At 44.0% G+C, this 22,445-nt stretch overlaps 1 protein-coding gene across 4 annotated transcripts in view; it reads right to left on the reverse strand.

The window, feature by feature from the left end:
- Nucleotides 1-3,088: 3,088 nt before the first annotated feature.
- osbpl6 (oxysterol binding protein-like 6) overlaps nucleotides 3,089-22,445 on the reverse strand; it is a gene marked incomplete at its 5' end in the record, with an annotated part of 45,602 nt that continues 26,245 nt past the window's right edge. For 3 of the 4 annotated variants that reach the window (XM_083638761.1, XM_083638760.1, XM_083638759.1), the window contains 12 exons: nucleotides 3,089-3,657; nucleotides 4,375-4,497; nucleotides 6,910-7,036; nucleotides 9,129-9,273; nucleotides 9,492-9,636; nucleotides 11,208-11,286; nucleotides 11,504-11,567; nucleotides 12,541-12,678; nucleotides 15,100-15,353; nucleotides 16,446-16,533; nucleotides 17,965-18,096; nucleotides 19,037-19,144. In XM_083638761.1, the coding sequence (XP_083494887.1) occupies nucleotides 3,546-3,657; nucleotides 4,375-4,497; nucleotides 6,910-7,036; nucleotides 9,129-9,273; nucleotides 9,492-9,636; nucleotides 11,208-11,286; nucleotides 11,504-11,567; nucleotides 12,541-12,678; nucleotides 15,100-15,353; nucleotides 16,446-16,533; nucleotides 17,965-18,096; nucleotides 19,037-19,144 (1,515 nt within the window). In that variant the 3' untranslated portion in view covers nucleotides 3,089-3,545. The remainder of the gene's footprint in view (nucleotides 3,658-4,374; nucleotides 4,498-6,909; nucleotides 7,037-9,128; nucleotides 9,274-9,491; nucleotides 9,637-11,207; nucleotides 11,287-11,503; nucleotides 11,568-12,540; nucleotides 12,679-15,099; nucleotides 15,354-16,445; nucleotides 16,534-17,964; nucleotides 18,097-19,036; nucleotides 19,145-22,445) is intronic. The other variant, XM_083638762.1, reaches the window with a different exon arrangement.

Below are 22,445 nucleotides of genomic sequence, written 5' to 3' on the forward strand. Positions count from 1 at the left end.
TTTAGAATTTTGGACGGTTTACACTGACTTCAACGCGGTTGAAATTATTTTTCAGGAAGGTTCCGGGGCGGCGATGTCATTCTGCTGCTGCTGTTGTTTTGGTAAAAGTAGTGTAATACATGTAAGTAACAAGTTACTCTACACAGAAAGTAATATTGTAAAGTAACATTACTTTCAAATGAAAGTAACTAGTAATATGTAGTATATTACATTTTGAAAGTAACTTGCCCAACACTGAATGTAAGGTTTAATGTTGTATTGTTAACTGGCAAATTACGTGACAATGCATCTCAGGCGATGTTACGGAGTAACGCAAATGTAATGTAACGAGTAGTGTAACAAATTACCTTCTCCAGGGAGTAATCAAGTAAAGTAAGGCATTACTTTTTTTTTAAAGTAATGTGTAATACATTACTTTTTTGAGTAACGGACCCCAACTCTGGTCACCAAAGCTAAAATCCTATCAGATTGGGGACCCTATCAAATGGGGGTCCGTGGTCTAATTTGTGTCACTTTAGGGGTCCTTGATGTGAAAAAGTTTGAGAACCATGCTTTACTGTCAGCCAGTATAGAAACCAGTGCAAACCACACACTCATCACCCTCAGTTGAGTTTTACAGTTTTATTAGAACAAGCACTATGTAGCAGCAGTGTACAGTGTTCATGGAAAGATATGTACTTATTAAAATTGCACTTTAGAAGGTACCCATTAGCAAATGGAGAACTGAGCTGACACAGTGCATAGTGATGCATGTCAGTCTGAAAACACAAAAAGATGAAAGTCCAATTGAGAAAACAAAACCTTTTAGTAAGGCATTTGCGACATTCATTGGCAGGCTATGTCATTTTAAACATGCAGGTAGAAGAACAGCTGATGAACTTCTTTAGGAAGGTAGTGACGGCCTGTCCTGTGATGAAACAAGAAAGCGCCAGCAAGTTTCTTTTTTTCCTCTAGAGGTCTCAATCTACAACACCAAACTACGCAATGCAATGCCCTGTCCTCCAGACAGAACTGGTGTAAATCAATTGTGTAAAAAATAAAAATCACAATCACATTCTCTGTCCACTGAAGTAGGGGAAAAGGAATCTGCTATTGCAATAGTAACCCATCATGTATGTACTGTATTTACAGTGATAACCAAAAAGGACATTGGTTACATGTCAAGGTAGAGGAGCAATGCAGAACATTGTTAGCGCTCCAAACATTTTACACTCAGATATACAATTATTTCCCTTATCCAGTGTCGAGACATCTCCCTAAAAGACTTACATTACATGATACACTTTGTCCACAGCTAGTTCCTCATATGACGTCTATCACTATGTGACCTGTAGTGGAATCTATGGAGAATGTGCTGGGTTCGACTGTTAATGGCATACCTTCTAGGCATGGGGTTTCTTGTCAGTAGTGTGTTTGTGAGGCATTAATAAATGCGTTAAGGCACAGCAAGTGGAATTGATGCTGACAAGTTGTAGCATTGCGTATGGTAACGGAAAGAAAGAGATGCTGTACGCAAAAGTACATCAAATCAAAAGTATATGGGTGCAGAAGCGTAACGTTTTTTTTGTAAACTACAGTATACATGAACAACAGTGCACACAAGATGAATTTAGCTTCACATAGTTTCCATTCTACATATTTTCATTGTTCACTCACAAAGGAAATCATAACTTTCAGTAAATGTGCTCATCCAAATCTACATGAGTATTTCACTTGTTTGTTTTGGGGTTGATTTCAATCTCTGGAACTAAAACAGTAAAGCTGATATGCTTTTGCAATGAATATATAAACTTTATATATATATATGTATATTAAAAAAAATAGTTGGTGCTTTGCATCATAGCAGTAAATTCTCTGGGGAGCTGAACACATTCAAAATGTCAGCTTCCATGCTTGTATGAATTAAATACCCAAAATGTCTTTGGCTTAAAACATCTAAAACTTGTAAGAAAAAAAAGAGAACACTTCTTAAATAGCTTGTGAGAAGTTGCTGTTGGAATAACCTCTTGATCTTATTCGTATACTGTACCATGGTATCCTTTCCTCAAAAACACAAACTGCATTTTCTAGGAAGCAGCTGTAGGTGGCTCTAGTGTTTCATGATTGGCTAGTTGTGTTGAGAGGTGGCTGTACAGTTGTGTGGCTAGTTGTGTTGACTTGAGAGTTGGCTGTACAGAGTCGTGTGGCTAGTTGTGTTAAGAGTTGGCTGTACAGAGTCGTGTGGCTAGATGTACATTACTTTCTGGCCCCTGGAAACATGCAGCTGGTTCACTCCTGTTTCACTGTTTCAAATGTTTCAGAGAGAGTACATTGTTATACACTGACTGCACCACATGGTTCACATGAGGAGGGCTGGCCCACTCACGCTGTGCTCACCATGTATGGAGTGAATTATAGCAATGCAGTAAAGTGAAGCAGGGGAGTGGGCCTACTACACATGGTTTCATGTGACCATGGTTAAAATTAGACAGGGCCAGGGGAGAGTAGGGCCCAGGTTGTATCACGCGGCTTAGGGGTGGGGTTGTGGGGGGTCATGGACCTGTCCCTATATTTACACTGTGCCAAAGATTCCATGAAAGTATTTGAGAGATTTTTTGTTTCCAGGGAAAAAACAAAACAAAAACATACTTCTGACTTCTGTAAAGAGTGGTTGCAAGTGTGTCCTGACTCCTGCAGTTCTTATATTTATTGCAAACATAAATGTAACGCGCATCACTTCTGTGTGCCACAGGATTTTTAGTGGGAACTACCAATCAATCGGCAATAGAGAGCGTAGACAAATGAAAATGTATTTCTATGAGAAGGTTGCAGGTTATTACTTCAAGCTATGAAAGCTACTCTTCTCATAAAAGATTTCCAACTATGCAAGCCATACTTCATCTAATGCATTTAAAATTGATTTTAAATCAATTGTTTCCCAAGAGAGAGTACCGCTATGATACAGATTCAACAATATTAAAAGGCAAAAATAAATAAAATCTGCCAATTCACACAATACCCTTTCATTAAATTCTATGAGTCCAAGATATTTTACAAAAATACCTCTTTTTTTCTACAACAAATGATATCGTAAATACGGCCAGTGAAAGTTGCTCTCTAAACATGCACAGTACATACAGTAGGTAATCAAATGGTCTAATTCATAGACTACCGTAATCTAAACCAAAGGGCTTTCAGAAATCCAAATGGCTTTTGCTAAAAAGCGTTAAAATGTGTGACGTGGATGTGTGACTTTTTAAGGCAAGGACATACTCAGAAGTCAAAAGGGCTTGGGATAGTTCTATGTGAGATTGGTAAGATTGTTGCCCTGACAACCCGGCTTCTGCAAGCACAATGAAGGTGATCCTAGAGGAGGCTTCCATGGATTGATGACCGTGTGGCAACGCCACAGAACTGCAACAGGCAACCAGGCATCAGGTCATCTCTCCGTTCTGGTTCTATCCATGCACACTGATGTTTCATCCTTAACATGTTTAACACCTTATTGTGCATGTAACAGCTTTCTTGTCTGCGATGATGATGTGATGCACGTAGCAATCCATGTGCTACCATAGGCTTAATGTATATTCCATATTGATGAAGCCGGGGTTTTTGCGAAGCTCCCAGTAAGTGTTGTTGGAGACCCACCTCTCCCTCTGATTGGCATCAACCACTTTCCTGGGAGACGAGAAACAGAACAGTGACAGTCAGTCGCTATAAACAATGAAGCTGCAAGCATTATGAAAATATTTCCTTGTATTTTACAAAGAAGACATGGAGGTATAACGGAGTTGACTCTTCTTAATATTCTGGTTAAATTGATTGTAATCGCTGTGGTGTATCCATTAAAATACACAAGAAGATGATGGATTTCCAACTGGTCTTTATTCAGTGGTGTAAGGTGTATGATGTGTGGCACAGGTAGAAGGAGCGAGATCAGCAACGGTCTTGACTCAGGATGTTATCTAGCTTCAGAGGAAGGCACGGCTGCTCTTAACATGTCACTAACAGACCATGTGACTTCAACACCCAATGAGCATGCAAAGTAATAGACCATGTGACTTCAACCACCAATGAGCATGCAAACCTCCAAAATAAGCAACACTCATCCAGAAGGTGCTAGAACTTCACATGCAACACCTCATCCAGAAGGCGCTAGAAACTCCTAAACAGAATGAACACATGCAAAAACTCATCCAGAAGGCGCAAGAACTCCTAGACAGAATGAATGCATGTAACATTACAATAGTCCGTCACAGCTTACTATGACGTTGATTTGAATATAAAACTGAGGAAAATAGGGGAACACACATCCTAATGTACATTAACTGCAAGCCGTTTTGACAGGAGGCATGGTTGATCTTCTCTAGTCTGGTGAACATCTCCTGTGCTTACCTGAAAAAGCGGGCCTGGTGTTTGACATTATTCTCCTCGTTCCACTTCCTCCTGGTCCTCTGCAGGTCCTCAATGCGCTGCTTCTCAGAGGAAGCCAGCTCCACATTGGCCTCCTCTAGGTGCCTGTAGACCAAGACAACACTCATCACTAAACACATTGGCCTCCTCTAGGTGCCTGTACACCAAGACAACACTCATCACTAAACACATTGCAACTAGCCAGCAATGACAGTCAAAGATAAGCAGAGAATTAACAGAGTGAATTAGAGGGCACTTGGTAGAGTGCATAGTACCTCCGCCATGGCGTGGTGTTATGTGAATGTTTTTGTGATTGGCTACCCCCATTGCCATGCTTGCTTTTGGCCAGTGGGCGTGGAAAGTTAATCACTGCATCCTTGGCCCATGACCAACCTTTCTACTAAGTTTTGTGGTGTTGCGTGAATCCGTCTGGAAGTTAAGCTCCTTTTTTGTGATTGGCTCCAGTGGCCGGAACGTTGGCCCTGCCAGCTCCGTGGCGGAGGTAATTACAGATCTACAATATTCATTCAATTCATTAAAGGAACAGTTCACAACAGGAACACAAATGAAAATTCTGTCATCATCTACTACACACTCTCATGCCAGTTGAAACAGGTGACGTTTGTTCATAAATAACACGGCATAATATAACAGCATAATTTATAGTTTCAAGTACTCACACACACTCCACTAGAGGGGCGAATGGGGGTCAGTTGACTTTGTCTAGACCTAACAACACCAGCTATATGAAGAACACTGTTAGGTCTATAGTGTCTTGGAATTGTCTACCAGGAAATATTTCCTCCATCTATGGGAGGGTAGGTTTTAAATGGAAGCTTAAATCCCATCTGCACTCACAGACACCATTAAACACACATTGACACTTGTGACACCACTTTGACTTCTCTTTTTATGTTTTTTTAATAGTAGAGAGTGTTATTTAGATGAGTTGATTTCTTCCAATCAACAATAGTTTGGCAATAGGCCAAACTATTTCTTTTATTATTTTTCTTTCTTATTTTTGTACTGCTTTTTACTCTGTTTTTCAGTGATTTTCCTTTATTTGCAATGCAAATTATTTACAATTGCAATTGCAATTTACTATTTCTTATCATTTTACTATGTTCTTTTACTACTGCATTTTACTTTGTTTGCAGTTTACAATTGCTAGTAATGTAATGTGTAATGTGTTTGGACCGCAGGAAGACTAGCGTCGTCTCGGCGCCAGCTAATGGGGATCCTTTTAAATAAACAAATAAACACAGGGAGGTTGCCAGTACAACTCAAGAGAAAACCAGTGGGCTAGGTCTGGGTTTTTCAGAGGAAGTCACGGAAGTAATCCTGAAAGCTGTAGTTCCTCAAATGGCCACTTGAGGGAGGACTCGGAAATGCCATCCTTCCCGTTCACCCATGTGTTAAAATGCCCCACGTTGTAACAGTGTTTAAGCATGTTAAACAGATTGGTCCAAAACACAGTTTTGGGCCTATATAGCTAATTTCACCTTTCATAACAACTGTACGGGGTTGAATTTTTATATAACTCGTCCATTTAGAGTAAAATAGATGATAGAAAAGGGAGTGATTGACAGGTCGCCTGTCCAGTAATCGCACAGCTTAACGATGACGGACCAATAGCAGACACAGCTGCGGCTCTGGGAAACCTGCCGTCTCGTGTGAGTTGTGCAAGGACACAGACAACACTTTGATGCAAAACGTGAGTCCAAAAAATAGTGCATGGCTTCATCCATATTATTTAGGTCAGTGGAGAGAATCACTCACCATTGACTTAATGGTGACTGGTTTAATCTCGAGGCATGAGGGTGAGTAGATGAAAGAATTTTCATTTTTGGGTGAACTGTTCCTTTAAGCAGAATCTTTCAATCCGCACTCGTCAGACAAAAACAATATCACCAGCAGATTAAAAAGGTAGTGACTCGCTACCTTTTTAAGGCAGTTTGCTGACACATAGTCACTTAAACCAAATACAATTATACAGTGTTTTTGCCATAGCCATTTCAATAAGGGCCCTTTTCATTTGTGCATACCCATGTGAGTACCTGATCCTGAATTACAACATCATATTTCACTCCTTTATGGCCATAACTATCCCTCCTTCAAAGCAGTCACTTATTTGACTTCTATTGCAGTCTAGTTTGTGGTAAACCACAATGGCAGCCAATGGCAGCAGCAAACTGTGTTACCCAATATCACGATTTGATTTTTTTGATTTGATTTGATTTATTTCTGGGTAATAAAAAACAAATACAAACATCACAGGATGCAGGTATTGCCCAAAGGATAGCACATCAAAGTATTTACACACTTGTTTCCAATGTGGTCCTTGGTGTCAAGACAGTACATTGAATGACATACAGTACATGCAGCCAGTAAAATCTACAAAAATCACAAAAAAACATAAAACATAGACGAGAATATACTCTAAGAAATAATGGCAACGATGGCATTACAGTCCACACCTCTGTACTGGCTGTACAGAGTGGAGAGGTGATGCTGTACCTTTGATCGGGTCTGAATCGGCCATCTGTAGGTGGCAGCGCGTCTTTCAGCTCAGGGCAAAGCTCATTGAGTTCAATAGCGAACCTGGTGAAGCCATAGTACAGCTCATAGTCTGTGGGCATGGAGCCTGACAAGGAGAGAATACGGGAAAAACATGAGCATCAATCTTGAGCATATAAAATCTATTCCTCAACGTGTTGCTCTCTATACCTTCCAAAGAAATGTGTCCAAATCTATTGTCATACAATATATGTCTTCAGGAATCCTCAATTTCACATTTACTGTAACTTCCAGTGGATGTTAAGTGGGCAATAACACCAGTAATGAGCACTGGGGAAGTCTTATGTTAAGCCAGTGAAGCACAGAAGTGCAGCTCCAACTTGGTCTGGTTTCTGTGTTTTGAGTGTGCGTGTGGATGAGGAGTTGATGCCTATCTGGCCTCAAGACACATGACCTAACCTCCAGACACATGACCTGGTTTCTGTGTTTTGAGTGTGCGTGTGGATGAGGAGTTGATGCCTACCTGGCCTCCAGACACATGACCTGGTTTCTGTGTTGAGTGTGGATGGGGAGTTTATGCCTACCTGGCCTCCAGACACATGACCTGACCTCCAGACACGTGACCTGGTTTCCGTGTTGAGTGTGAGTGTGGCTGGGGAGTTGATGCCTACCTGGCCTCCAGACACATGACCTGGTTTATGTGTTGAGTGTGAGTGTGGATGAGGAGTTGATGCCTACCTGACCTCCAGACACATGACCTGGTTTATGTGTTGAGTGTGAGTGTGGATGAGGAGTTGATGCCTACCTGGCCTCCAGACACATGACCTGGTTTCCGTGTTGAGTGTGGATGAGGAGTTGATGCCTACCTGGCCTCCAGACACATGACCTGGTTTCTGTGTGTAGAGTGTGAGTGTGGATGAGGAGTTGATGCCTACCTGACCTCCAGACACATGACCTGGTTTCTGTGTTGAGTGTGAGTGTGGATGAGGAGTTGATGCCTACCTGGCCTCCAGACACATGACCTGGTGTATGTGTGTAGAGTGTGAGTGTGGATGAGGAGTTGATGCCTACCTGGCCTCCAGACACATGACCTGACCTCCAGACACATGACCTGGTTTCCGTGTTGAGTGTGAGTGTGGATGAGGAGTTGATGCCTACCTGGCCTCCAGACACATGACCTGGCCTCCAGACACATGACCTGGTTTCTGTGTTGAGTGTGAGTGTGGATGAGGAGTTGATGCCTACCTGGCCTCCAGACACATGACCTGGTGTATGTGTGTAGAGTGTGAGTGTGGATGAGGAGTTGATGCCTACCTGGCCTCCAGACACATGACCTGACCTCCAGACACATGACCTGGTGTATGTGTGTAGAGTGTGAGTGTGGATGAGGAGTTGATGCCTACCTGGCCTCCAGACACATGACCTGACCTCCAGACACATGACCTGGTTTCCGTGTTGAGTGTGAGTGTGGATGAGGAGTTGATGCCTACCTGGCCTCCAGACACATGACCTGGCCTCCAGACACATGACCTGGTTTCTGTGTTGAGTGTGAGTGTGGATGAGGAGTTGATGCCTACCTGGCCTCCAGACACATGACCTGGCCTCCAGACACATGACCTGGTTTCTGTGTTGAGTGTGAGTGTGGATGAGGAGTTGATGCCTACCTGACCTCCAGACACATGACCTGGTTTCTGTGTTGAGTGTGAGTGTGGATGAGGAGTTGATGCCTACCTGGCCTCCAGACACATGACCTGGTGTATGTGTGTAGAGTGTGAGTGTGGATGAGGAGTTGATGCCTACCTGGCCTCCAGACACATGACCTGACCTCCAGACACATGACCTGGTTTCCGTGTTGAGTGTGAGTGTGGATGAGGAGTTGATGCCTACCTGGCCTCCAGACACATGACCTGGCCTCCAGACACATGACCTGGTTTCTGTGTTGAGTGTGAGTGTGGATGAGGAGTTGATGCCTACCTGGCCTCCAGACACATGACCTGGTGTATGTGTGTAGAGTGTGAGTGTGGATGAGGAGTTGATGCCTACCTGGCCTCCAGACACATGACCTGACCTCCAGACACATGACCTGGTGTATGTGTGTAGAGTGTGAGTGTGGATGAGGAGTTGATGCCTACCTGGCCTCCAGACACATGACCTGACCTCCAGACACATGACCTGGTTTCCGTGTTGAGTGTGAGTGTGGATGAGGAGTTGATGCCTACCTGGCCTCCAGACACATTTGGCAGAGGGCGGGACTCCACAGTAAAGGCCCTCGTGCCATTTGCCAAAAAGCCTATGGATCACTTTCCCTTCTTGATCCATCACAAATCCTTGAAGCTCATTCACATTAGAACTCCAGTAGTTTCCCTAAAGACAAATACTGTGCAGTAAGCTAATGTGCATTGGCATCAACAATAAGTTCCTTTTAATATTAAGAGATCATATTACAGAGGAAGTCATATTGAAGAAGCAAATTCCATGCTATAAATGAAGGTAGCAAGACATGGCTATGTATTCACATCTAAACACACAGTATTGTTGCAGCTATCACTGATTAGATTGCTTGTTTACTGACTGGATGTTACCTTGACAAAGGTCAGTTTGCAGAGGCAGGCACTGCTCTTGGTGTTTCTGATGGTGATCTCCCCATAGTGTTCGATCCGCCGTCTCCCGCTGAGGATGTTGTGTACACAGGTGGTGACTTTGTTCCATTGGTAGTGATCGCCAAACCTAAAAAGACACAATGACAGTTAATCAGCTTGAGCGGCTGCTGTTATGACGTAAGCACAGTTGCTAACGGGTATTAGCAGGCCTTTCCCACAGAGGTCTCATAAACAAAGCAGCAGGTGATGCAATCTTATTCTATCAACTGCGATGTCCTCTTCTATTTAATCTAGTTGCTTATTCAGCAGCAGCTGAATCATTTTGAGAGGTAAAAATAGAGCAGCATTCTCCCCAACCTGGTCAAGGACATTTTTCACAGGCAGGAACTCCTTACAGGTTCACATGGCCCAGCAGAGAGCACATTAGCACCACATGACAGAGCATGTAGTGTCTTTCTCAAGGACATTATGACAGGATACATTTTTATTTTATTTTTTATAATCCCCCCCCCCCCAGTTTTTCTCCCATTTTCTCCCCAATTGTACTTGGCCAATTACCCTGCTATCCCGGTGCTGCTCCACCCCCTCTGCTGATCACTGGAGAGTCGTAGACTAGCACATGCTTCCTCCGACACGTGCAGTCGCCAGCCGCTTTTCACCTGACAGCGAGGGGTTTCACCAGCAGGACGTAGTGCGTGGGAGGATCACGCTATTCCCCCCAGTTCCCCTCCCCCGAACAGGAGAGGAGGCACTAGTGCAGCGACCAGGACACATACCCCACTGGCTTGCCACCTGCAGACACAGCCAATTGTGTCTGTAGGAACGCTCGACGAAGCCAGAGGTACCGCTGTGGTAGGCGAGTGCGTTTACCTCTACACTACCCAGATGGCAGACACCCCCTAGGATACATGATAATTGTGGGCTGGGGGGCAGGGAGTAGACCAGTATAGAGAGGCAAAGTGGCCGCCTACTTCCTGCTTCAGCACTGTACCAGAGATTTTCATCCGCCATTTTCCCATAGACATCTTGTAAAATGCTTATAAAAATTGTTTTACTTGTTCAAACCAAACGATTCAGATATATTTTGAAACAGGAGAGACCACATAACATTTCACTCGGACCAAAACGTAAAAGAATTACGGATTTAAAGAAAATATTTTCTTAAAGTTTTGGTCCGAGTGAAATGTTCTATGCTCTCTCCCGATTCTAAATATAGCTGAATCGCTTGGTTTGACAAAGTAATACTATTTTTATAAGCATTTTACAAAATGTCTATGGGAAAATAAATGGCGGATAAAAATCTCTGGTACAGTGCTGAAGCAGGAAGTAGGTGGTCACTTTGCCTCTCTATACAGTACGTAACACAATATGAAGCAAATCATGCTCTAAAGTTCCAAAGATAAAAATCACATTTTATTATTACTAGCCCAGTGTAAGTAATCTAATATTCACGTTTAACCAGGTAAATCATGCTTTAAAATTGTATACAAAAACAAAACAAAACAAAAAAACAACAATGAAAAATATAGTTGAATTGAAAGTTTGATTAAATATTATTCAAATTAAGTGCTGCCTTCTAAATGGGTCATGTAAACCTTTCTGGAGCTATCTTGGTACCGCCTGGTAACAGCTTGAGGGTGATATTAACAGTGTGGTACATAAGACATCAGCAGAAAACAAAATATAGTTTAAACCTACCTTGGAAGCATAACATTGACTGTCCCGACTGGTATTATTTCCATTGATTTCCCCCAGAATTTGTTTTTCCATCTCACTTCTGAAAAACAAAACACCAACAATATTATCAGTAATGAAAAGCAATGTATGGAGCATTTAAATATTTTGTATCTGTCCTCAGCAAGTGGCTTAGAATAAGAATTTTCCATCAATGAAATTAGTTGGATGTTAAATAGGCTACTCGAGATGTGTCGAATCAACTGCCAAGTTGGTTTTCCCATGTTGAACCCCCCTTACTAATTAGGCAGGTAACTTACCTTGTGAGAAGGTGAAGTTCTTAGACTCACAGTGGCAAGCTGAGATGGGTGGATGGTGGCTCACCTTAGGGAGAGAAGATCAAATGACTGCAGTCTGACATATGTTGTTACAGACAAGCCATCATCCATCCCTGAACGCTCTCTCACACTCTTCATCTCCCCTGCAGTCATGCATAATATGCAAATGTGCAATGGTAAAAAACTGGAACTGGAGCCGAGTGTTTTTTCAACTAGAAATCTTGTGCACTACGCTCGCTCAATTTCTAGGGTGGAGACTCTGGAGAAACTACCTTTTCCCCCTTGTTCTCTTCTCCCTACTTATACTCCCATCACTTGTTTAGCCTCAGCCAGGAACTCGAGTGGCATCACTAATGACATCACAATTGCTCGAGTGACATCAGGCGGTAATGCACCCGGACAGACAGAGCCCACTTAGCCAATTTTAACTAACTAAAGAAGATATGAAGCTACACATGGGCATAGTGTTGTCAGTACGATCTTACATACAGTATCTTACTGTTTCTCTAATCATTTTCTTTCTTAATAGTGCTTTTGCTCTTAAAAAACAGCCTATGTTTCTATTTTACATTTTACTTTCAGTTCTGCCTACTTTTTTAAGCACGATATTTAAAGTGTGCAGTCTGAATTAGTAGAAGTATAAATATGTGAGCTCATTGGTTGTATCTATGTTATATAGTCACTTAAACCAAATACAAGTACAGTATACCATATTAAGGAGATTTAGGAAATTAAAAACAAATGCCATTGTATTGTTATACTGTCCGAAACCGAGAGAGAGAGAAAGTGATATTATACTTTATCGCCTAGCCCCATAACTGAGCTGTAGAGAAGGTCAAGACCTTCAGAGAGCAGCAGGAAAGCAACTATGGAGACAGGGTCATCATCGCACCATCTATTCTCTCTGACTGATACCAAGAAAATGGTTATGACTCCCACCAGACACAGGCACACTGCAAATCCAACAAAACAAAGGATTGTGGAGGAAGGGAGGAAACAACCTGTGTGGACAAACTTACCTGCTCCGCGAAAAAACAAAAGCCCTTGTCTTCCCGGATACATTCGTAAGTCTCTCCAAGTAATGGGTTGAATGGCTTGCTTCCTGCTCTGTAGTAAGTAGATGAGTAGCCGGAGACTGCAAAAGCAGCGACGATGACCTGCGAGAGAGTCAAAACAACACAGTCAACATCACTAAGAGCGGGATTAACAGATTTATAATAATAGGCATTGTAATGAATAAGCCAAACATTAAAGTAGTATGCATTGGGTGCTATCCCGATAAAGATAGGGAGACAGCTGCATCAGAGCATGATGCTGCCTTGTTTACGTTTCACACCAAACGCGACACAATTCTTCGGTTAAATTAAATAGGTTCTAAACAAACCATCGTGGCACGGAAAAAAAATTAAGCAGCGCCAACAACATTGCTTTTGAGGAGAGGAGAGAACATGGGAGAGTTCCACTGCTTAAGTTGGCACGCAGGAGCTGAAACCACGGGCACTTTCGCATCTACTTCAGGATGTCTGGGACAGTTTGAGTCCCAGAGAGCCGATTGACCCGGAGCAGAGGCTAGCCCTGTGTCTTAGGTAAAATAGTGTTAAGTAATAACTGAAACAAGTCCAGTTTGAACACAGTGCCAGCAATGCACATTTGGCGACCTGGGGGCATTGGCAAGCTGGGCACTGGTTGTTTCAAAGTGTGTGTCGGGGGGTGGGATAATGGAGCTAATATAGCGTTTTATAACTGAAGAGTGAATCACTTGGTGTAATTTCCTGGTTGAGACATTATTGATTTCCCTCTGAATCAAGTTTGGTGTGACTTGTGTCCTGTGGTTACCAATACGCACAAACAGGCTGGGCTGCTGCTGTGTGGCCGCCTGTCTGGTCGTCGCTCCACCATGGTATCATTGCCTACATGTTAGTTATTTGTCTGTTCATCTATGTAGAACTGTTCATGTCGTAGGCGAAAACTATGTGGCGCAATTTTGCTTAGTGAAAAACATTATTGACGTGCGAATAAATCGCATGAATAAATCACTCTTGGTGTGTAAAGGCCTTAAGAGCCGACCTGTGTGTGCCTGGCTGTTTGTCACTGGGCTCAAGGACCCAAAAAAACATCTGCTGTACAGAAGGAAACTGTTAATTGCCCAATAAGCAGCAGTAGAGAGAGTCTCACAGGAAATCTATTGGCATGTAGTCGTATTAGAGCACACATCAGTTAATTAGAGCACACATCAGTTATTTAGAGCACACATCAGTTAATTACAGCACACCTTGGGGTTACTAAATACAAGGGAGCGACCTCTTTTGAGTCACAATGAAATAAAGAATTCGCCCATCCTTCCCCCCCTTAGCTAATTTTCAATGATAATACACCTAATATAATATACACCTATTTAACAATAAATGCCCGCCCCAAATAAATAATTAATAATGATGATAATGATGATAATAATAATAATAAATTACTGTGCACTTTGGTATAGGGTTCTGAAAATTGGTATACCTTTTTGCGGCGAACAATCTGATTTCAGTGCATTCTTAATGGTTAATTCATTGTGAAAAAGAAAACCTAAATCTGCATTTCTATCCCTAACTGCTATCCCATGGCTTTACACGTTTGAATGATCCCTCCCTGCGTCATGTCCCAGTGGGCAGCCCACCCCCCTTCCCTCTGATGATGCCGAAGTGAATTGAAAAGCTGTAGTTCCTCGAATGGCCACTAGGCATCGGGGGCAGTAGGCAGATCTCCCCATGTTAAAATGCCCGACTTTGTAACAGGATTAAAGATCTTTCCAGTGAGGGGCGAAACATGGTTTTGGTCTATATCTAATTTCTCCTTTTCATAACAACTGTTTTTATATAACTCGCCCATTTGGAGTAAAATAGATGATAGAAATGGGGGTGATTGACAGATCGCCTGTCCAGTGATTGTGCAGATTGCCGATCACGGACCAATCTCCCATCTCACGTGAGGTGCAGAAGGACCCATTCCCTCCCACTCTGCTGACGAAAAATCAAGATGGTGACTGCCAACGTTTGAACTCCGCCAGGGAGAAGAACTTTAATGGGATAGCTACGTCTATATTATTTATGTCTATGGTCCCGTCCCAGTATCCTGTTTCATTTGTGATTTTAACAATGTCCACGAAGCTGCGTGTGCCAGCAGAGAGCGTCACACCTTAACAGAGAGGGTAACACCTTAACAGTGACAATTAAATGAAATAAGTATTTATACCCAGGAGCAAACACCCCCCCCCCCTCCCTTTTTGGGGGGAAATTAGACATGAACGTTATATCTAGGACTTTCTAGGATCACAGCCTGAGTGCACAACCTGGTCAACTAGCTACTGGCAAGCTACAGGCAGCAGAAAATTGTAAATTGCCGTCACAGCAAAATATTTACATTCAGGTGAATAGGGTAAAAATTCTAACTAACAGATATCACGGTGAAACTACCCCAGTTGATTACTTACATTAAGACAATCATGTTTTGTGTTACAAGCTTTCTGAAATTGTATGTTTAAATATGCAAATGAGGCATTATTACATTACATTATTGACTTGATGGGTCTTTACCATGCGTTCGAAGGGATCCTCAGTCTCAGCAGCCTTGTCCAGGAGTTCACTGTACTCCAGCTCCTCGCACATGTGCTGCAGGGTGTTGAGGGGCTCGTTGAGCTCCACAGGCATGGACACCTTGGACAGGTCCTTTCCGATGTTGTTTCTCAGGATGTTCCACAGGTTGATGTTGCTGGTGTCAGGAGCGGGTGCCGGCAGGCAGGTGCGCCGCCCGTTACGGAAGGCACTGCCAGCAAAGTCTCCGTTGGCCACTGGGATGGGAAGAAGACCGACCGATTAACTATCCATGCGTGGTACAACAGTATCAGTAGTAGCCATGCGTGGTACAACAGTATCAGTAGTAGCCATGTGTGGTACAACAGTATCAGTAGTAGCCATGTGTGGTACAACAGTATCAGTAGTAGCCATGTGTGGTACAACAGTATCAGTAGTAGCCATGTGTGGTACAACAGTATCAGTAGTAGCCATGTGTGGTACAACAGTATCAGTAGTAGCCATTGTGGTACAACAGTATCAGTAGTAGCCATGCGTGGTACAACAGTATCAGTAGTAGCCATGTGTGGTACAACAGTATCAGTAGTAGCCATGTGTGGTACAACAGTATCAGTAGTAGCCATGTGTGGTACAACAGTATCAGTAGTAGCCGCTGGGCTTCTTAGCTTCTGCTTACTTTAGCTTCAAGCCTAAGGGTGCCTTCACATTTCCCATTTCCCCTTCCATACTTTTGGCAGACCTTAATTCCTTCACTGGATGACCGCCAACTAGGCCATATCACTCTATAGCTGAAGATTATCCTTCTCAACAGCAAATAGCATTATGTTAAAAAAAAGAAAGGAAGAAAGTGGGGCAACTACCTAAGATGTGTGGTCACATTTGTGTCAGGACAGGACATTTTGTTCCCTTTACTTTTTATGCAATTCCCAAATGTTTCAATCACCCAGAAATAATCAATCGTTTCCCATACATTTCCAGACTTGCCACACCTACAGTATATAGGAACGCTGAGCATCTTAAACACGGTGAGATATGGTACTATACGGTATATCTCTATGTGATATGGGAAAAGGATGGAGGAGGCAGACAGTGTCTCTCCTGCACCTACACAGAGATCTTTCATACCGCCTGAGAGCCTCTCTTGGCACAGAGCAGCCCTGCAAAGTCAACTGCCTCCACCTCCCCGATAAATTAAGTGGCGAGTGCAGTGTGTTAGTGTCTGTGTGTCCGCATGTTATACAGGAAGCAGGGTTGATCCCCTGCGTGGGATTCCCTGCTACTGTGCATCATTCTAATAGAAGGCTATGGATGTTGGAAGTGGGCTAGTGGAAGTGGCGGTGGGGATTTACTTTGTCTGGAGACGTTATCGGTCACGCTGGCGTTGTCCTCTGAAATGTTATCGCTCACATCGCTGACGTATGACTCATCGTCTGAAGCCTGGGAAGGGATGAGGGAGAGAGCGGAGTGATTCAGTGCAGTAGAGTACTACACACACGAACGATAGAACGGCAGTCAATAGCGGAACGCCTTGGCCATTTCACTCTCACTCTCACACACACGACACACACACACACACACACACACACACACACACACACACACACTGCAGATGGCCAGTGGCTAGCAAACTGCAGCAGTTGCTGGCTATCTGTCCCACTGCAGTAATCATGAGACACTGCAGCATTTTCACACCCTTTATTTAGCAAACACAATGAGGCCATTGACGCTGCTGAGGAGGAGCATATTGTAGCTGCTTGCTGTAATAGCTTGCCTGCTATGTTTGCTGGTAAAGGTTTGGCCAACACAGGATCAGACTGGTCTGAATGGGCCTGTCGCTCCAGCCGGAGGACAGGGGGCTCAGGGCGCTCCAGCTGGAGGACAGGAGGCTCAGGGCGCTCCAGCTGGAGGACAGGAGGCTCAGGGTGCTCCAGCTGGAGGACAGGAGGCTCAGGGTGCTCCAGCTGGAGGACAGGAGGCTCAGGGCGCTCCAGCTGGAGGACAGGGGGCTCAGGGCGCTCCAGCTGGAGGACAGGAGGCTCAGGGTGCTCCAGCTGGAGGACAGGAGGCTCAGGGTGCTCCAGCTGGAGGACAGGAGGCTCAGGGTGCTCCAGCTGGAGGACAGGAGGCTCAGGGTGCTCCAGCTGGAGGACAGGAGGCTCAGGGTGCTCCAGCTGGAGGACAGGAGGCTCAGGGTGCTCCAGCTGGAGGACAGGGGGCTCAGGGTGCTCCAGCTGGAGGACAGGAGGCTCAGGGTGCTCCAGCTGGAGGACAGGGGGCTCGGGGCTGATTAATTTTCGTGAGTAATTCTTCAGTAAGGCTCTACTGTATGTGGGCCTGCAGAGCAACAATTCTTTGTGGCCATATTTATTTGGATATTCATAGGAGTGAAAGGGGAATATCTGCGGCTCTTGGAGAGACAGCAATCATTGTTTTGAGTGATATGGACCAAACTGCATTCATAAAGGAAGGAAGGCCTTACTGTATCATTGAAACCCTGATGCTAGAAGTTGTGAGGGAGAGTCGGAAGAGAAATGCTATTATTTTAGGACCCCACTGAACCGATCTGAGGGATTAGGCCTCAGGGTAGATTAACCAGGGGCCCTCCAGTGTGGCTGGCTGTGTTTGAGTTTCCGTCGTGTGCTATCTCTGCCTTTCCCCCTGCCGCTGCACTCATTCATCGCTGACTAACTCCAGCTACGCACACGGCCATAAGCGATGATTTATCTGAGTTTCCCGGCAGCAGGACAAGTTTAACCCCCTCCCCGATCCACTTCCTCTGCAATCTGCTTCCCATGGTCCTATTATCCTCTCTCAGCACCTCAACAGCCACTGTCCACTGTCATACCTGGTTCTTTTCTTCTGGCGTACCTCATTCTCCGATGAGCTGGCAGACAGAAGCACTTCCTGGGCATCAAAGAACTCAGAGACAGACTCCGACATGGAGAGCCGACTCTCATTAGAGGCCTGTTGAGTAAGCGGTATTCCCATCTGTTCCCCAGCCTGCAGGAAAGTGCAAAAACATCACACTTTCACTCTGCCTTCCTCTGCACGTTACACAACTGAATGGAACAAAAAATTCATAGTTGAAGTCTTCTGGGTCTGTTTTTTTCTTTGTGTTGTATATTGTTTTTATGGGAGTGTGTGTGTGTGTGTGTGTGTGTATATATGTATGTATGTATGTAACGGCGTTGTGTAGGTGGTACTTGCAGCAACCCATGTTAAGGGCTTGTCCAGGGGTGGATTCGAACTGCCGACCCTCGGCTTGGGAGTCCAGCATGTTAACCGCAACACCAAGAGAGCTAGCTCCCTTGGCGGAGCTGGTTAACATGCCTTTATACCTGGGGAGTGAGTTTAACCAATCCACTCGCTACCACTCGGGACTCACGAGGAATCCGCGCTGATTCAACTCGGTTACATGTATATATATATATATATATATACACATATAGTTTTAAAATATGATATATAATCATGTATAGATATATTAATATATTTTACTAATGGAAATTCTACTTCTATTCAGTTAACTGTGGGCAACTGGGCATGAATACTAATGCACTCAAACTTCCTGAGATGAGACGTTTAAAATTTAAAATTGTAAATGATCTGAATACACACAAACAAACCATAACAGTTAATTTTGCATCATGTGTATCTTTGCCAGAGGGCAAGCGCCCATCCTTTTCTGATTAGTCAGTTTTCCATTAACTTTGATGTCACGGTCAGCATACACTAATGGTCTTTTAAGCTCACCTGCCAAAGGCAGACTGGAAAGACCATCACTCTCAAACAAAAGTGTGGATAAATAATAGAGTTGACAAATGCAGGAAGCAAAGACTACAGCTACATGGCCGGTTTTTAAAAGACTGTTGTGTCAATAGAGATGAGTAAGAAATCGGGATTGTCAGTGAGTGAGTCCTGAGTGAACACAGTGACCTACCTCATCAGGCGTGGAGATAATGTTCACACTGACCACCTGTTCAGTCAGGACGGACTCAGAGTGGATACGGTTGAGTCGGGTTCGAAGTTCTGCATTTTGGGTGAGAGCCTGAATAATGAATGAGGCTGTTAATTTTCCAAATTCAACATGGATATGTTAAACCATTAGCGATGGGACTTCGGCACGCGATATAATGATGATGATGATGATGATGACGATGATGATGATAATAATAATAATAATTTGTGTAACTTGTATAGTGCTTTTCAATCACCCAAAGATGCTGACAATATATGAGTCAACATAAAACAAACAGGATGAACAAAAATAGAAACAAGCATCAGAGAACAGTAACAAGTAAGCAGGGATACATGGATAGATACATAGAAGGAGGGCGATGGGGTGTATGGGAGGGACAGGAGCCAGGCAGACAAGAGGGAAGAGGAGAGAGGGAGCAGGCAGGGGTGGTAGATGTGGTTATGGGTAGGGGAGGTTCTAAGCCTGGGAGAACAGATAGGTTTTAGGCGGGATTTGAAAATAGTGAGTGAGGGTGAGTCTCAGATTGGCTGGGTGAGGGAGTTCCAGAGATGTGGGGCTGCTCTAGAGAAGGCTTGATCGCCGAAGCTGTGGAGTTTGGATAGTGGAACGGTGAGGGGAACAGTGAGGAACGGAGGGTTCAGGAGGGGGTTGATGGGGGAAGAGGAGGTCAGCGAGTTAGGGGGTGCAAGTTTATGGAGGGCTTTGAAGGTGAGGAGGGCCAATTCGAAGTTGATGTGCTGTTTGATGGGGAGCCAGTGGAGAGAGTGGAGCACAGGTGTGATGTGGTGCTGGGACCGGGTTTTTGTGAGCAGACGGACGGTTGAGTTTTGAACCATCTCGAGTTTATGGAGGGATCGGGAACTGATGCCAGTGAGGAGGGAGTTACAGTAGTCTAGGCAGGAGGAGATGAAGGCATGGATGAGAGATTCAGCAGTGGGGGAGGGGGGGAGCAGTATAGGATTCTGGCTATGTTAGCGGAGATGATGAATCTGACATGGGGATCGAATGAGAGTGGGTCATCCAGGTTTTTATTGCAGGTATGCAGGTTTTGATGTGGGTGAGCGGTGGATTCTGGGTGGATTTGGTGCTGATGTAGATCTAGGTGTCATCGGCATAGCAATGAAAGTCCAGGTTGAATTTGCAGATGATGTGTCCAAGGGGGGAGTATGCAACAGATGAAGAGCAGGGGTCTGGGGACTGAGTCTTGGGGGACCCCCTGCGTGACAGAGGAGGTAGTGGAGGTGTAACTGGAGAGGGAGATGAAATGTTGTCTGTCAGTGAGGTAGGAGGTAAGCCAGTCCAGTGCAGTGCCCTCAACACCCAGTTGGTGCAGCCTTTGGAGGATGGAATGACACTGTATCAAAGGCTGCACTGAGGTCTAATAGTATCAGGATGTTACGGGCACCTGAGTCTGCAGAGCGGAGTAGATCATTGATGACTTTGACCAGGGCAGTTTCTGTGCTGTGAAGTGGGCGGAAGCCAGACTGGAGAGGTTTGTACAGGTTGTTGGGCTGGAGGTGGGAGTGATATTGGGCAGTGACAACACATTCTAGGGCTTTGGAAAGGAACGGTAGGTTTGAGATGTGGCGTTAGTTGGAGAGGTTGGTTGGCTCAAGACTGTGCTTTTTAAAGATGGGTGTGATGGAGGCGAGCTTGTAGACAGAAGGGAACGTTACCTTGAGATAGTGACTGATTGGAGAGAGCAGTGAGGTGGGGGACGAGGGCAGGGAGGCCGGCCTTGGTTAGAATGGTGGGGATGGGATCGAGGGAGCAGGTGGTTGTCTTGGAGGCGGTGATGATGAAAGCAGTGAGAGAGAGCGAGGGGGTGAGTGATCAGGCGGAGGTAGGTGTGGTAGTAGGGCAGGTAGGAGTGGAGGTGTTAGTGGTAGAGGCAGATAGTGAGCTGTTGATTAGGGAGATTTTATTTTCAAAGAAGTGGAGAAAGGCATTGCAGAGATCGGGGGATGAGAGTGTTGTTATCTGGGGGTTTAAGTCGTTTATTCACTGTAGAGAAAAGGCGTTCATGATTCGATGTAACCACGATACAATGTCATAAATACATGACAACAAAGTTTGACTGAAGAATTATGTTTATTTCTGAGTCACAAATGTTTCTAGCAGTGGCACTGACTTGCTAGAACAGAAAGAACAATTTAAAAATGTCATTACAAAATGCAAATAATGTAATTTGGATGGAGAGCTTGTGAAGTTGTGATAGGCAAACTGCAAATGTAGCTAATATTGAGGTTCTTTTTCACAATACACGTCCCATCCCTATAAATCATACATTAATATCCGTGCACATGTGTTTCCACCATGGGCTCCTACATTAAGGTGTGTGCTCCATTGTGCATACATATTTGAATTAAAACAATGACAAAAAAAGAGAAAGTTAACAACACCCACACAAAAAAATCCCTCACAGAAATCCACCACAGGGATGAAACATGTGTTGACATCAGCAGCTACTGTAGCTACAGTATTACCAGCATGACTTTCTATCTACTTGCAAGAGCTTAGCCTTAAAAACCAGGGCCCAGTTGCACAAAGCACTTTAGGTTAAGATTTCCCTTAGAGTCAGAGTTAAGGTGTCCATAAAATAGAATCGGCTGCACAAAACACCCTTAAATCTTGTGCTTATGTTTTCCATAAAATGTTGTAACCTTATGGAGAAGATTTAAGGGTGTTTTGTGCAGCCAGTTCTAGTTTATGGACACCTTAACTCTGACTCTAAGGGATATCTTAACCTAAGGTGCTTTGTGCAACTGGGCCCAGACCTCCAGCCTTGACCAGCATTGTCACAGAAACTTCCAATTAAGAACAAAAACGGAGATAAAGCAGCTGACACATTTCACCCAAATGATGTCAACTGTTAGCAGAGGCACAGTCCAATTAAATCATGGGGGCAGAGAGACAGCCCTAAGGAGCAGAGTTAATGAACTGTATGGCACGTTTCTTTCTCTCACTCTCTCTCTTCCCCCAATTAATCTGGCAGAAGATGATTGGAGTTTCACAACTCACTTGCCTCTGTCCTCATCTCCACACACTTCATTTTGAACTGGGATCGCAGTGACTGGTGTGTGTTTTCTGATGTCCCATCATCACGAGCATACTTACAGTATGACAAACACGAAATGGGTTTAATTCATTTAACTAACGCTCTCATCAAATAATAAATGTTTCCCTTCATCGCTCCATCTAATGTTACGTTCCATCCACCATTATACTAAGTAAGTATAAGTAAAAAATAAGTATTTACAATAATAAGTAGTAGCCAATTGTCTGACAGTTCAGATGAACTAGCACTTACCGACAGTATAGCAGCAGCTTGGAAAAATATGTTATGGGAAATGTTTGAAGACGGGTCATT

The sequence above is a fragment of the Poromitra crassiceps genome (assembly GCF_964638095.1).
Source record: "Poromitra crassiceps genome assembly, chromosome: 6".
In the NCBI taxonomy this organism is placed as follows: Eukaryota; Metazoa; Chordata; class Actinopteri; order Beryciformes; family Melamphaidae; genus Poromitra; species Poromitra crassiceps.